General features: G+C 37.3%; 1 protein-coding gene across 1 annotated transcript; it reads left to right on the forward strand.

The window, feature by feature from the left end:
* Window positions 1-6,214: 6,214 nt before the first annotated feature.
* On the forward strand, window positions 6,215-13,631 carry LOC149017398 (DNA-directed RNA polymerase subunit beta, putative (DUF630 and DUF632)). Its single transcript, XM_089151753.1, has 5 exons — window positions 6,215-8,283; window positions 8,645-8,862; window positions 10,471-10,694; window positions 11,899-13,247; window positions 13,336-13,631. Exons 1-4 carry the CDS (start codon window positions 6,975-6,977, stop codon window positions 12,629-12,631), a joined length of 2,484 nt encoding a protein of 827 aa, XP_089007879.1. The 5' UTR covers window positions 6,215-6,974; the 3' UTR covers window positions 12,632-13,247; window positions 13,336-13,631.
* The last annotated feature ends 2,832 nt before the right edge of the window (window positions 13,632-16,463 follow it).

Genomic DNA, 16,463 nt, shown 5'->3' on the forward strand with positions numbered 1-16,463 from the left:
CAACTTTACAAACACAAACTATGTGGGGCCTACAAATAAAAAATAATAACATATTTAAAAAAAAAATTCAGCATCTTAATTCTTTGATCCCCTATAATTTGTGGTTAATAGCCGTCAGAAAGCATAGAATACTCTCTGTCTAAGAAAATAATTTGAAATGGATCTGAACAACATTTTGAATATTATTATTCATGGAATCAAAGCAAGACAGGACACCCTTTCAATTATTCTTATATATTTTGAACCCAAAAAAAAAATTCCTCTAGACCCAAAAAGAAAAAGAAAAAAACAACCTAGTAAATAGCAGAATGATTCATATGGTCCCACATGAGATGCACATCATTTACAGTAAAGAGGAGTAGCTACTTAAAGGTGAAACAATCTGGAAATAAAAATACTAGTTTTGCTCAATTATAATCATGTATGGTGGCCTGATTGGCTGATTGCACAATCTCACAAGGTAGAAAATATACATGAAACATATATTATATTTGATCTTCAGATCTCTCAGGTGAAGCAATAGGGTTGATCCCTTGAATCTTGAGACTTTGTTACAGACCCAATTGTAGAAAGTAGAAAGTAGAAAGAGCAGCAACTTTCAACTTTGCTAGTGGCTGTTTTCAATTATGAAGAAACATTATTTTAACTGTAGGAGTATAATTACCAGATGATTCATTTTTGGTAAGAATCACCAAATGATTCAACCACTGGAATTTTGTGGGGTTGGAAAGATTAAAATGAACCCATAACATTAAAATTCAGCCCATACCACACATGGATCCAAAGTAAATGAAACCACTGTGGTTCCTCTCTCTCTCTCTTTGGCTTTCTGTCTCTCTTTCTTTGTCTCCTCTAACCCAAAGGACTACTGATCATGTACTTCTCCAACCCTACAGGCCCACACAAGCCCACATGAGATGTTGAGATGTCACTTTCAATCTTTGCCACCTGGCAAGGTTATTGGGGCCCACAAGTGAAATTTGAGAGAATACCAGTCTTGTCAATCTCTTTTTTAAATTTATATTTTGTTTTTCACTTTTAAGGAGCCCCAGTCATTCACATGGGCTTGGGGGGGCCCAATATTGGATTCTTTTCTACTTGATTAAGGACAACACCCCAAGGAAAATAGTGCACCACTGAAATCTGTGGGGCCCATTCCCAACAAACTGAAGTGGGAAGTTTAGTTTTACATGATTAATTATGATCATCATCTATCTATCTAAGAAGAGATTAATTAACTTGGATCAGTATCTTTTGATTTTCACAGAATACAAGTAGGAGAAGCTTCTTCAGAACTCCATTTTTGGGCTTTATTGAACAAGAAAAGATTGCCTTGCTTGTTCTTTGCAGGATTTTGGAGTTTTTCTCCTCAAATTTCAGTAGGACAAACCCTACTACTGCTTAGAGGCACTAGTGAACAACAACAGTAAGCATATGTCAATGCTAACCCTTAACATATTATAATTCTTAGATTTCTTGAATCAGACCTTCCTCCACCTATGCAAATCTTGGGCCCATCAAAGACCCCACAAGGCCAAAACCTAAACTCTGAAACCTTAGGCCCATTAGATTAATCCATATAAACCTCATGCCAATGGACAAAGTTTTCTTCAAGCTACCATGAAGTGATTCTTTCTCTAATGGCTCTCACTGGATGTGTGATAATGTTTTTCTCATGGGCAAACAAAAATATTCTCCAAAACACCCATGTAGTGTTCATGATTTCAATGCATATTTTGTTGAACTAATGAGGATGTGACACATTTCATCCCTAAGTTACACGTCAGATTCATAACCACAGTGATGCATAATCAATAAATTTTTTATAAAAACCACCTTCACCACTAAAGTTTTAAACAATTTGTTCATATTTGTATAAACGTATACTCAAGGCAAAAGGTTTACTGGTTTGCAAAGTTCTTCTAGATATATTCATTCTTTGGTTGTTCAAGTTGTTCTTGACAATTTAGGTTTGAATTTGCTTATCAAGCAAATTTGATTGGGAGAATCAGAGAATTATGTTGAAAAAATTATAAATCTTATGAATTCAGACATGTAAATTGGAGAAGTTGGAATAGAGAAACTCACCAATTCGGGAAAGATAGATCAACCACCAAAATTTAAGATTGATTTCCCATCTGAAACTAGTATTACTATATATCAATTGGCATTTCAATTTTTAGAGAAACGTGGGGATATGTCGAAACTCATTATATCACCAACCTTCCTTTTATAAAGTAAAGTGATTTAAATCTCTGGTTTTCTTTGAAAGTAAAGTAATTTAATTCTCTGCAGGTTTGATGCCTTTCCTTTCCTTTCCTTTCCTTTCCTGTAATGGTATGGTTCAACTACTCATTTACTGGTGTTTTTTGTTTTCCTTGTGCGGTAGGTGCCAACCATTTAATGTCAAAAACATGCCGACGGAAATTAAAACAGAATAAAATGGAGAAGTAAAGTGATTATAATTTCCTGAAATTTATCATTGACGTCCATTCATTTTTTCTAATTCAAAATTTCTAATTAGAATTTAAATTTACTGTCGTTATCACTTACCAAATTCCTTAATTTCTTTTACTGATAGACTTAATAACCCACTCACTCTTTCTTTTTCTTCATCACGTGTCTTTGACCTAAAGACACCTTCTATCTTTACTTGTTAAGGACTATAACTGTTATAAGGTACAACGGTCAATGATTCATTAATCACCTCTAATAATATAATTTATATACATGATAAAGACTTTTTTTTTTGTAATTATATTGTAAAAAAATTTAAAAATATGATAATTCTAACCAATAAACTATGTTAGGGTTAGAGAGATACGTTTTTGGGTGATGGAAAAAGAGAGAGGAAATGTAGGAGAAAGAGAAATATTCAATTCTATGTGGTTGAGTTAATATTTGTAACCTACCACTACGAAAATGTGATTTGTTTCCTTGAAAATTAGTTGTAGATAACATATTTATAGTTACAATAGTCATGCTCAACATTAATCTTATACTCTAACTCTATAGTTTGAATTACTCAAGTTATTCATTTGTGTTTGGTATGAACTATGTCTAAGATAATTCTAGATTCAGCTCGAGTTGCCTGTAATTTTCTTGTTTTGCCCTCAATTTGCGAAAAATCGTAATTATCCTTAACACTTAATAATAGATAAATAAATATATATTTTTTTAATTTCATCATATAGTAATATCTATTTTAACTTTTAATTATTAAAATAGATGGTCCATTGTCTGAAGTGGAGACACCTCACATTTCCCTTTAATAAAGCTTATGAAATAAATGAGGAAGAGAAGAGGAGAGAAAACAACAACAGACAAACAAATATTATTTTTATCTGTTTTGATTGGTACGTAAAAATGAATGAAGAGTTAGGTCACTTTCCCAGCTCTGATGAATATGTTGGTATGTTTCTAAGTCAAATTTCAATTTCTTGAACCAAATAAATTAATTGTGATTTAACGAACCAAGCCAAGTGGGAGCCAAGCTTAAAATAGTCTATCCAATCCCAACCTTTGACAATTGAAATTCAATGTAAGATGTACCAAAACTATATTGGACCAAATAAAACTTTTCGAACTAGACTTTGCTCCGTAAAAGTCTTGAAACTAATTCAACAAGACCATAGCAATCTATTGATGTATCTATCTATTCTAGCCTAATCTATAACCATATCGTGTGTCGTAATCCTCGTGTAAGATGTAACCATACATATTAATATTAAGAAGGAATGAGAAACTGAAACATAATTATTATTATTTGCGTGTAGGTCACTTTACTTGTATAAAATGTTAATGTTAACTGTCATAACTACCTTGTTGAAAGTTGAAACCGTCACTTTTGGTAATTAAGATACTTAGTTGTTTAAGCTTTTAATGTTTAGTAGAGATTAGTTGGGAAAATTATATTCTAGTCTTGACCATATGTATTCTATATAAGCTTCGTTTTCACTTTTTTGTGTTGCAACTGTATTATTACATGAAACTCACATCCAACTCCCTCCAAGGGCCAAACCCAATAAAAATTATACATTTTTTATTTTATTTTATTTTTTTAAAATTTTTTATTATATATATTATATATATATATATATATATATCTGTGTGACGGTGGATCCATACATGTTTATTTAATTTAATTATATAGTTGGATACTGGCATTGGGACCCTCCATTCTCAGCGTCCCATGCACTTGTGGGCTGGTGGGTTCGGTTCGATAACAAAATAGCGTTTTTTATAATTTTAAAAAATAAAATAATATATTTACTAGCTCGAGATTTTGCCCAACGGCGTGCTTAAATAGCGCTATGAGGATATAAAAGTCATTCTAAAAAAAAAAAAACATAGGATGCTGAGTTAGCCTGCACCAGCTAGCGTACTTCGCTTCTGTCACTCCACCATACGTTAGATTTTTTTTTGTTTTTGGTAACTGAACATTCATTAAAGGCAATAGCCGAACCACCCTGATTACATAGTTCAAGGAGCCAAGGAGAGGAAGATGGCCATGTAGTCCTGCCTCCAAGAGATAAGGCCTTTCTAGTTAGAGAATGAGCAACAATGTTCACTTCTCTAGAACAATACACAAAACCATTCCCCACACCCGCCAATGAGCCAATCCACCAATATAGCATTATCCGACCTAATATGCGCTGCCAATTCCTTCTGTCACTGCCCATTGCATGGCAAGCAATATAATCATACGTTAAAATCGGAATCTAATATTTGGATTATTTTGGTAGTATTTAGTGATAAGTCTCATACTTAATGTATGGTAAAGAAACGTATAAGAAGCACTAATCAGCAAGAAACTTATCTTGAAGTGCATGAATGTCTTCCAATAGCCTTGAGGGCAGACTATGGCCAAGTTGCAAACTATTGAGAAGTTGAAACGAGTTAAATGAACTCTGTCAAGCCTCCACCATTCTATGCTAGTGTTCAATAGCCTTTTATATTTATCCAAAAAAGAAAAAAAAAGCCTCTTATAACGCACAATGAATTCCCTCGAGTTCACATAAGACGATATTAATATCCAAGAATCCTCTCGCCATGGCAAAGATTGCCTGACTATTGTGATCTCTTCTTGATGCACCATAGCCTCAAATGTTGTTATGATTAGAACTATAATTCTTGAGAGTGTGGATCATCTCTCCTGATAGGGAGCACATCAACGGTTTTATAACCATAAATTATGTGGGGTCGTGTGTCCTACAAGTAAAAAAGAAATACAATAAATAAACCCCATCACCCTTACCATGTAGGCCCTATAATTTGTGATTAATACTCGTCGATGCTTTGGGAAGACGATCCAAAATCCGTTGTTGATGGCTTTCCACCCTTCCTGGTCAATACCCAATAGGGAATTGTTATCTTATTTATTACTCATTTATTTCTCAGACGACAACTATGGTATCATCTGATTTTCTTAAAAAAAAAAAAGAAAGAAAATGATGAATTTTAAATCATTTTGATGATGGCACAAGCAATGAATGAACTGAAACCGTAAATTTTGACATTCTGACTGAAATTGGTAATGAGCCCTCCCCTCTTGTGAGAATAATTATATTTCCACTGGAAAAAAAGAAAAAGAAAAAAAAAAGCGGTGCAAATTTACCGAAACTGCCCCTCAGTCATACTGGACACAACATAAGAAATTTCCTAGTAGAGTAGAGTAGAGTCGTCGTAGTTGAGGGAGGGTTCTAGCAGCTACCTGCCAAACCAGCAGCCTCGGGTAGAGGAAGGCGGCTCAACCAGTCTGACTTGTCTCATATTGTTTAGAAAATATATATATGAGTTATGGTTGGACCAGGCCCGAGTAGACTAGGACCACCACACAGATCACTAGGGTTTTCTAGGTTTTGTTTTATTTATATTTTCTTTTCCTTTTTACCGGAAATAAACATTCAAGTAAGACGGGCAAAAAGAGAACCGTTCTCTTTGCCCAGTTCTCTCATACACGTGTTATCGCCTCTGAGACTTACCAGGAACCAAGCTTGCATGGTTGACCGTCGATTCCAATCCAGCAAAAGCCAAACAATCCTGCGACCGGAGCGGTGTGGGGACCACAAGGTCATACACAAGAAAGGACTGCTGACGTCACGTCATAAGAAGGGTAGTTTAGGTATTAGGTTTCAAAGTTAGATAAATCTGAGATCCACCTCCTCCCACACAGGAAGTAGTAGTAGTAGTAGCGATAGGCAGTGCACAGAGAGAGAAAGTCCAAAAAGCACAAGGCAGCGTCAAAAAAGTCCCGTTGCCCAACAAAGTAAAAACACATTACACGCCTTCCCTCACTGCATCTGCATTTCTGCATGCCCAATCCTTTCTTTTATTTACCCTCTCTCTTTCTCTCTCTTCTTCCCACTTCGCTGGTTCTCAATGGCTTCGTTTGAAGTAGCGACACTGTGCTAAGTACAAAACCGAAAGGTGTGAGTGTTCTCTCTCTGTGGCCTGTGGGCAATGGCAAATGCAATGGCAACGGTTATGGCAAATTTGCCAAAAAAGCTATCCATCTAACTTTTCCTCTGGAACAGAAGAAATGTTAAAACGACGGTGCTCGGTAGCCTTCTCTCTCTCTCTCTCTCTCTGCTACAACTCTACAAACCGACGACAAAATCCGCGCTGGCAAGATTCCTCTCTCTGTCCTTCCCCCCTCTTCTGTGTCTTCCTTGTCTCCCTCTCTGTTTCTTCTCTCAAAACCCTAACTTTTTAGAGTATCTCTTCTCACTCAAATCCCTTCCGGCTTTCAACTTGCTTCTCCGTGCTTTCTGTCTCCCCTCTTTAATCTTGCAGATTTTTTTCCCTTCTTTCTTTCGAATGGCTAGTTTAGAGAAAGAAGAGAGCGAGGGAGAAGGAGTGTGATTACAGATTTATCTTCTCTCTCTTCGTAACCCACCTTTTTTTTAAAATTATTTTTAAAATTCTTATTGGTTTGTTGATTTTAATATCTCTGTTACTTCGCTGGCCGGGAAATGGGCTGCACCAGCTCAAAGGTGGACGACCTCCCGGCCGTCGCTCTCTGCCGCGAACGGTGCCATTTCCTTGAAGAGGCAATCCGGCTGCGTTTCGCTTTCGCTGATGCTCATGTTGCGTACATTCATTCTCTGAAAGAGATTGGAACTTCACTGCATCGTGTCTTCGACCAAGATCTCGACAATTCTACTTTTTCGCCGCCTTCCCCTGTGCTTCCTCTTCCCACTCGAAGGAAGGGAGATCCCGTCGCTAACGTTGCAGCGCAACCTTCCGCCGCTGTTGCTGCCGATGCTCCCGCTCCTGCACTGGCTCGTGATTCCAACTCGAATTCAGGTTCTCATATTCACTTCCATTCCGATTCAGGAGAAGAAGACGACAATGATTCTGGATCTCTACACCATTCTGGCCATTCGTCTCCTTTGCAACATCATTATCAACCCCAGCAGGAGGATTACTCGGAATATCAACTGGATCAGGGAGCTATGGGTTTCCCAGGTGGGTTCATGAGAATGAATTATATGAGGAATCGTCCCACTCCCTCCGTCACTTACGAGCAGCGGCCTATGAGTCCCGACGTCGTACGTATGGACGAGTCCTCTTCCTCTTCCGCTTACTATCCTTACCCTAATTATCCTAACCAGAACCAGGCCCCTAATCCTTACTACACTTACTCTAACTATGGCGGTTACTTTCCCTATGCGAGTTCTTCTTCCTCTCCACCGCCGCCCGTGGCTGGAATGTCTTCTGCGGCGTCGTCTTCCAAACCTCCTCCTCCTCCACCTTCACCGCCGACGAACTCAACTTGGGATTTCTTAAACCCTTTTGAAACTTTTGAGAGGTACTACCCTCCGTACACTCCCAGCCGCGACTCCAAGGAAGTGAGGGAGGAAGAAGGGATTCCAGATTTGGAAGACGAAGATTATCAGCAAGAAGTTGTTAAACAAGTCCATGGCGATCGTAAGTTCGTCGACGCCGCTGCTAAGAAGGTGGTCGATGACGAGGTTGTAGGCGGAAATGATGATGCCGAGGCCACACATTACCAATCTAGGCCTAGTGTCTCTTCAGTGGAGAAGGGGGTGGACTATGATGCTAATTTGGTTGACAAGAATGTGGTCATTAATGAAGAGCGCTCTGAGGATCAGGCCAATGTCGCTACCTATAAGGCCCGTGTTCGCGTGCGTGGTGCATCGGAGGTTGTGGAGGAAATCAAGATTCAGTTTGAGAGAGCTGCTGAGTCCGGCAGTGAGATATCCAGGATGCTCGAGGCTGGAAAGCTTCCTTATCACAAGAGAAATGCAGTGTATCAAGGTATGCTATTTCTGCCTCGTTCTTTTCTGATTAAATTCCCACACTTGTCTCAGATTCGTGGACACCTTAAATCACATAGCTTGTGATAGACTGATATTCCCACTAGTGCTGCAGGTCGAACCCCTTGCTTCTCTCCTTCCCCTGACTTCTCATAAATTTACCTAATACTGTTACTGAACCATCTTGATCTGCCATTGCCTTACGATTATTCCTTGTTTTGATAGCTAGGGCGGGTTGTTCACATTCCTGTTGAGTGGATCATCTGGAACTCTCGTAACCGATAGAGTTTCCTGCTTACTAACCTGCTTGTGATTTAGGTTGATATACTACATCTTTTAATATTGCTGTCTTTCTGAAGCAGTTTCCTCCAAGATGCTGCACGTGATTACACCTTCTCTATCGGTAACAGCAGCTTCACAGCCTTCCACATCGAAAAGCTCTGAGCCATCAACCTCTGCGGAGAAGAGTGGTCCTGCTTACTTGGGCTTTGATGAGGACACGGTGACCAGGTCATTAAATTTATCCTCTACTCTGCAAAAGCTTTACATTTGGGAGAAGAAACTCTATGATGAAGTTAAGGTATGGTTGCTCTTCCTTGCTCAGTGCTACTGGTTTTGTGACGAACCCTTTGTCTTCTCGATTAATTGGGGTTGATGTAAGCCCACTTTACTGAACTGAAAGCTTTTAAAGTTCACAATGTATGATTTGATTTATAAACATCCTGCTAGGGTATTCATATATTCTTCTTTTTCCGGGAGTATTTCTATCGCTGCTTACACTAGTTTCTATTATATTCTTCCTGTTAATAATGATGATCGAAGAAATACATAGTGTCTGTTAAAAGTTATACTCCATCATAAGCACTTCTGGTGATTCATGCTGTAGACAATATCTGGTTATTTGATTGTAGACAATGGACCTTTTTGTTAGCCTCATTTTTGAATGTATGATCAACTTCAATCCTTTTTTATTTTCTTTTCCTTTAGTTTCTTTTCTTGGGAGTGGGGGTGATGGAAAGTGGACACTACCGTTCTATTCTTTTTTCATAGTATAACATTGGAACACTTGCATTAGATTTTGTTCCAGTGTGGATGTACTACTGATCAAATCAAAATTGGAACAGTAAAATTTCATCCTAATTTCTGTTGTTAGATCTTCTTTGTTCTCAAAATTTTCAAATAGATTTGGAACTGTGAAAATTATCACGTTTTACTCCCTAATATATGGGGTGCAAAAGGGAGATTTCCCCCCTTTCTCAGCAATCTCCTGCCCCCCTCTCTCTTTCTGGGTTTTCTGGGTTACTCGAAATGATTTCACCTCTCAGATCAGGACGGAATTGGCCCTCTCAATCAAATATTGAGCTAAAAAGAAGGGATGCAAGGGAGTCCTTTTGATGATCTACTAGTTTGTTTCTTGTGGCAGTCGAAGAATTGCTTATAAGCAGTACTCTCATAGTGATTACAATATCTTTCTCCCATGAATATTGTGTATAGCGATCATAGAATTATAATTCTTCTAATATACATTCTATTACTTATCTAGTACATAAAACCTCCTTTTGTTGGGTTGGCATAGTAACATCCTAGCCTGCTGTTGGATGGAGGGGTGGTGGAAGAGAGCAACAACAATTCAATTCATCTCTTAACCATTTAAAATTTAAAATTGTATCTATTTGGGAATAGATACCAAACCTCCCTAATTTTTCTGGTCAAAGGGAGAAGTTAAGAAACTTGGCTCGGGACTCAGAATGTTGCTAAACTTTCTGAATTGACAAGGAAATTGGTTCATTTGAGCTGTTACCTATTACTGCCCAGAAGAATGTGATTAGATCCGCGTTAAACTTTAACCATCTCATTCTTTCTTAAGCTATCTTTACCATTTGAATGACTATATCATTTTCGTCCTTTCCGTGTGCTGATTAGCTAAGGTTGCTACAATATCATTAGTACTTCTTGCCTTTTTTGTTTCATGTTTTTGATAAGTTGTTTATGCCAACTGCTATAACTTTAAAACTGTTATGTTAAGCTTTCTCTGTATTTTTTTAAAGGTACATCAAGTTTGATTTGTTGAGACCATCTAAGTCTGTGGTCTGGCACTATAATAATTTTTGTCTCTTCCGTTACCTGGTTGATTCCTTAAGATTGTTAAATCATTTGCTAATGCGCTTCCAACTTTTTGCTTCTACAGGCTGAGGAAAAAATGCGGGTGTTACATGATAGGAAACGGCAGCGGCTCAAGAGATTGGATGAGAAGGGTGCTGAGGCCCACAAAGTTGACACCACACGAACTTTAGTGAGGACTTTATCTACCAAAATAAGAATTGCAATTCAGGTGGTTGATAAGATATCAGTCACGATAAATAAGTTGAGGGATGAAGAGTTGTGGCCTCAAATTAATGAATTGATTCATGGGTATGTGAATTTTTGGTGCCATAATGAACTTTTTCTCTCTTATTCACTGTGACAGGGTGAGCTTTTATGACATTTGGTTCTTTACGTAGTAGAACACCTGGTAAGGCCCTTGGCTGGTTATAGCCAAGTCCTGACATCAAATCCCACATCACTTGGATAAAGTTGGCAGAGGAGTGAACCCTTTCCTAAAAAATACTTGATCAATCAGGGGGATCAAGTAGGTAGTTCAGGGTTGGCCTTTATCTCCTTGTAGATTATATTGGATGTGTTGGTATGCGTATTATTGATGGCGGATATAGTCTGGGTTAGAGAATCATTTTGTTTTCTGTTAAAATTACCATGCACTATGAAAAGTTTGTGGAGAACCTATGGTGCTTTTTCTTGATGTGGTTGAGATGTCGGTCTCTCTATTGAACAATGGTGCTAGTCACTTAAATAATTGAAAGCTCATAGATGAGTGGAGGATTTGTCTTTTATGAGCTACTCCTGCCAGTTGAGTACTTAGATGGAGTCTTAAGATGGCAAACCTTTGCTGGGATGGAGAAATTCTTTTTTCCCCCTCTTTTTCTTTTCTGGGTTGCTAGGTGAATGATCATACGTACTAATGGGTTGGTCAGAACATCTCTCATCGTATGTGAGAACTTTTCATGTTTCCTTTTAATTCATTTCATTGGAGGGATCAGTGGTCCATCATTTGCTGTCACAGTTGTTTTTGATAAACCTGGTTTTGTACGAGGAATGCATTTGTCCTATTCCCGTTAGATGCATCAGACTGCCTTCGGATTTCGATTAGCTTTCATTTTTATCATTCCAAGTTATTTACTGTTACAGCCCATATTAATTTTCAGTTATATAATAAAAAGCAATCCTTCTTACAGCTGATGGTCGGAACATACTAGTTTATCCAATTCCCACATATGCATCATGGTTAACCTTGTCCGTTATTTCCTCTGGACCTTTTAAGTGTTCCACGTAGGAAAATGAAAAATTTGTTGAAGCTTAGCTGCTTTATTCTTGGTGAAGACCCAGGAGGCATGAATAATGTAATTGATTATAACACTACAATTGTTTTAAGAAGATAGGTGGTTTATACGGTGATTCTGATTTTTTATTCTTCTATTTAATTTTTTTCTTTTTTCCTTTTCTGCTGATGTTTATAAGTTTAACTATTGGAAGTAATTTTAGTATTTCTTTTTTGTTTCAGGCTAGTCAGAATGTGGAAACTTATGCTTGAATGCCACCAGAATCAGTGTCAAGCTATAACAGAGACGAAAAATTTAGATGCCATTGTATCTAGCAGAAAGTTTAGCAGTGCCAATCTTGAAGCTGCAATGCAGCTTGAACATGAAGTTCTTAATTGGATTTCTAATTTCTCCAACTGGGTTGGTGCGCAGAAGGGCTATATCACAGCCTTGAACAGCTGGCTTCTGAAATGCATTTGGTATGAACCAGAAGAAACTCCTGATGGAGTAGTTCCCTTTTCTCCAGGTAGGATGGGTGCACCTCCAGTTTTTGTGATTTGTAACCATTGGTCACAAACCATGCAGAGAATCTCAGAGAAGGAGGTAGTTGATGCCATGCTGGCTTTTGCACTGGGCTTGCGGCAAAATATATATCTGTGCCGGAGAATGATGACCAATGGGGATATGGAGAGTAAGGTTAAGACCTTGGAGAGGGAAGAGCAGAGGATGCAGAAGGCACTGCAGGCTCTAGATAAGAAAATAGTTATGGTTTCTGTGCATGGCTCTGGTGTCCTTGTGCCTGACCAGATTTTGCATCAGAGTAACATGGGCACTATTAGTAGTCTGCAGTCTGGTCTGAAACAAATCTTTGATTCCATGGAGAGGTTCACTGCAAATTCGATGGAAGCCTATGAGGAGCTTCGTGTACGCATTGAAGAAGACTGGATTGCGCGAGAAAATGCTAAAGTTCCATAGATAAGACTTTGGATGGGACTGTTGGCATCACTCTGCTTACTATCTACTTCCTCGGATTCTTTGATTATATCTTCCTGAAGAATGTCAAAACAGTTTTCGAGATGGCTTGAGCAGGCTTCTGATGTTTGCCTATTGATTGGACTCCTTTCACATGCAGTTGGTTTCAACTTTCATCCTTGACCAATGAAGTAACTTTGAGGCAGTGGATGTTTTAGCCTCTGGCATTTCTTATTGACTTGGGTTTGCATTGAAGGCACAGTAGGGTGAGGTTGCTGCACTCGAATGATTATTTGTGAATTGGGTTGAATGAGGTGTCAACCCATTTGGGGCTGGAAGGTTCACAGGGAAGTCATATTCCATTCTGTTCCTGATTAAGCAAATGGAATGTGTCATGCGGTCATGCCTGCTTTGTGGTGGCCCCCAATATGATCTTTGCTGCTGTGGGGTGAAGGTTATGGAAAACGGAACGAAATGATACCCTCTCCTTGAGGTTATATGTTGGTTACTGGTTCTGGAACTGTTGAGTTACCAGTGTTCACCGATTACGCCTGCTGTTTAGACACAAATGCTACTTAATGCTGTGGAGGTTGTTACAGACTCGGTTAATCAGAGTAAGGTGAGAGCATTCCAATGTGATTGGTTAATAATTGTTGATACCTCGTTGGTATTTTGAAAATCTTAACTTAAACTGGGATTGGGTGCAGGATGACACTGATTTGACTTGCCTATTAGAAGATATCGTTGGGCTGCACTCTGTTTATTGGTGAAATGGCCAATTCCATTACTTGCAGCCTATTGAGAACTTTCCCTAATTCATGGCTGTATTGCCGTTGATGATTGGACAGGGAAGTTGTTGTGGACAGAGGTAAACTGACGTCTCCACTAATGGCAACCACTGAAGTCAACAGCAGGGAGCTAAAGTTTGCCATCCCGATTGATGTATAGAGAGAATGCTCCCTCAAGTCAGTGGAGCATAGCTTCAATTGTCCTAAAATTGAGACTGGTTTATGTTTTTTTTTTTTTTTTTTTTTTTTTTTGGGGGGGGGGATGGCAAATCTTGTATTATAATGGATTTGTGCAAGTTATATTTGTACAGTGAAGATTATTGGAAGGAATCATTGTTTATTACCATTGGCTACAGTCAGTTGGAAAGAGAAGATCCTAGTGTGTGATGAGTTTGTTGCAGCCATTGTAAACTTCAACTATTGGTTTAATGCCCTCCTTTGGGTAGCAAAAATGAATAAGTGAAGAAAAGGACTAAGAATTCCTAAATATGTGTTCCAAGTGTTGATAGAGACAGTATGCTGCATTTGTGTTCTTTGGAACCAGGTATGCTGCTTTCAGAGCTATCATGCTTTTCTCTTAAATCTTTGCTGCTCCTTGTTTTAAATTTACATGAATGTGTTCTTGTGACCTTCACTTGATTGTTTTTTTAGCGTGTTCAGTCGTGAAAATGAGGTATATTACTTCAGCTCCTTAGGTATGACATGTGTTCATCACTGTTTGATCCAATGGTTGGATTTAAATGGTTTCTGCACCTGATCAGAAGTTTTTTAACGAGTGATGATCTGATATGTGAAAAAACTTGATTTATGCATATTGTTCACAATGAGGGAGGCTTAAAGTGTGATTTCTTTGTAACTAAATTAGGTTTAAGATCCTAAAAAGGTGCTTGGGGCCAGCAGAGCGGTGGATTTATTCCTCTTAATCCCCCAGTTGTCCAGGTTTGATTCCCTTTTAATTATTGTAGATTGTGAAAAGAGGGTGGGGGCCCTTACACTGCAAAATGAGTGGTAGTGTATGAAAGCTTTAATTAAATGATGATTGAATTTAATTCGATTCTCCAGAGTCCAGTGCATAGAGTGTACCTGTATATGCATTTTAAGATTTGAGAAGATTGTCGGTATGATCATCAATGGATGCAACTGCCAAGCATCATTTTCATGGTGGTTGATTCATCCTTCTTTCTTGGAATAACTGTCTTCCTCTCTTCTTTTAGTTCTGGAAAGAAAGAATAGAGCAGATCCCATAAAAGAGAAGTGTGGGTTGGAACTTGAAATTAAAAGAGGCAAACCCTAAAATTGATCCTCTGTTAGAGAAATCTGTAGTTCTAGGAGTTTGGGCCAAGCATCTGGACTCGAAATCTATTGCAGTTGTCTCTGATTTGATAGCTACGTTTTAAATGGTGTTTTAGTAATCCATCAACGTTGTGGATTCTACACTTGTACTCGCTGAGGCATATATAACATCTCCATCCCATATAATATGAAAAATGCCTTTGTTGGCAATTGATTTCAGGATAAATTGGAGATTCCAGATCTTATTCTTTAAAATATCATCAATTGATCACCATGGTCTATGGAGAACACCGATGGCACAGTGACACATGGAGTGTCTTAGAAAAGATTATATTTGATCTTGAAATTTGGTGATTTATTTATTTATTTTTAATCAATTTTGATGATTTATTATGTGCAGTAATAACAGAGCATTGTTCCCCACCCCCACCTAATAAATAATAATAATAATAGAAAATTGTAGACCAGAGAGATATAATATTACACTACTCACAAGGAGAATAGAATCGAGCTCTTTCACATTGTATTTTGAAAACTCTTCACTATTATATCAGAGAAGGTTTTAAAATAAGAAAAAAATATGGAAAGAAAATATAAATTCTTTACACACCTATACAGGATTTCGTTTTGGACAACTTTTAAAACAATCCCATTACAATATTGTTAAAATAATTAAATTATCAAGAAATAAGAATTTTCATTTTACATTCTGAAGAGATATTCTATCTGAAAAAAGGGACAAGCAGTCTCCTGTTTTAGCCTAAATCCCTCTGGACCATCAATGGATTCCCACTATAAAATTTCTCTTTATTCCTTGATTTGGTAGATCATCTCAACTCTATTCTAATAAATAATTTGTGAATGCATTGAAATGGTCTGAATTTTGTTAGGGTTATATTCAATTATTGTTCTGTTGAGGATTTTAATTCAAGATATTTACCCAAAAAAGAAAAATTTCAATTCAAGGAATTGAGTATGGATTATTTAGTTTATGACTAATTTTGGGAAATGGTTTTTAACCCAACCCATTCAATAATTCCTTTTTGTTTTTTTTATTTATTTTTCATTTTTTTTAATGAAGAAAGTACATAAGGTAAGGTAAAGAAAGCAACATTAAATTCCTAAATGATGTGAAAAAAAGAAAATAAGACAAAGGAGAAAAGTCACCCGTGAGTCCATGACAGTGCATAAAAGAAGATGCCTATGTCGTTCTATAACGAGGGAGAAGCGGATCTCATTTCTCCCAAGCAAGATACCTCATAAATGGTCCAAACTCCATTTTTATCTTTTTATGAACGGTCTATTCTAAACATAGGTTTTCTTTGTTTCATCTTTTGATAAGTTAAGCTGATTTGTACCCTAATATTCTTATTTCTATTGTTTTATGTTAGTTTTTAAAGAAAAATTTAATTAAAAAAAATGCAAGTTGTACTTTACAATTACAATTTTTTCATTCTCTTGTCACAATTTTTCTATTTAAATTCATTAATATTTTTTTCATTTGTGGCAAAATCCAATTCATTAATAACTTGATATCTAAGTTGTCAATATAATTACAAAACACGTTGGTCTTTCTTTATCTCTCATTAATAGAATTTAGACCAACAATGATCTTCATCCCGTTGCATATGCTAATTTAAATACACTCACGTTTTTGTTAGAAGTTAAAATTTTCAGAAATTCAACTATAGATTAGACATTGTATAAATGTTCTAAAGTTAGAAGTTTTGTTGATTTAATTATTCAGGAACGTT

Source organism: Hakea prostrata, chromosome 4 (assembly GCF_041222555.1).
Source record: "Hakea prostrata isolate BN-2017 chromosome 4, UWA_Hpros_2, whole genome shotgun sequence".
NCBI lineage: Eukaryota > Viridiplantae > Streptophyta > Magnoliopsida > Proteales > Proteaceae > Hakea > Hakea prostrata.

Excerpts from the sequence above, each read along its gene's own strand:
- LOC149017398 (XM_089151753.1), top strand. The coding sequence starts at position 6,975 with ATGGGCTGCACCAGCTCAAAGGTGGACGACCTCCCGGCCGTCGCTCTC. Across the intron at positions 8,284-8,644 it reads GAGAAATGCAGTGTATCAAG|TTTCCTCCAAGATGCTGCAC; the intron begins GTATGCTATTTC and ends TTTCTGAAGCAG. Across the intron at positions 10,695-11,898 it reads ATTAATGAATTGATTCATGG|GCTAGTCAGAATGTGGAAAC; the intron begins GTATGTGAATTT and ends TTTTTGTTTCAG.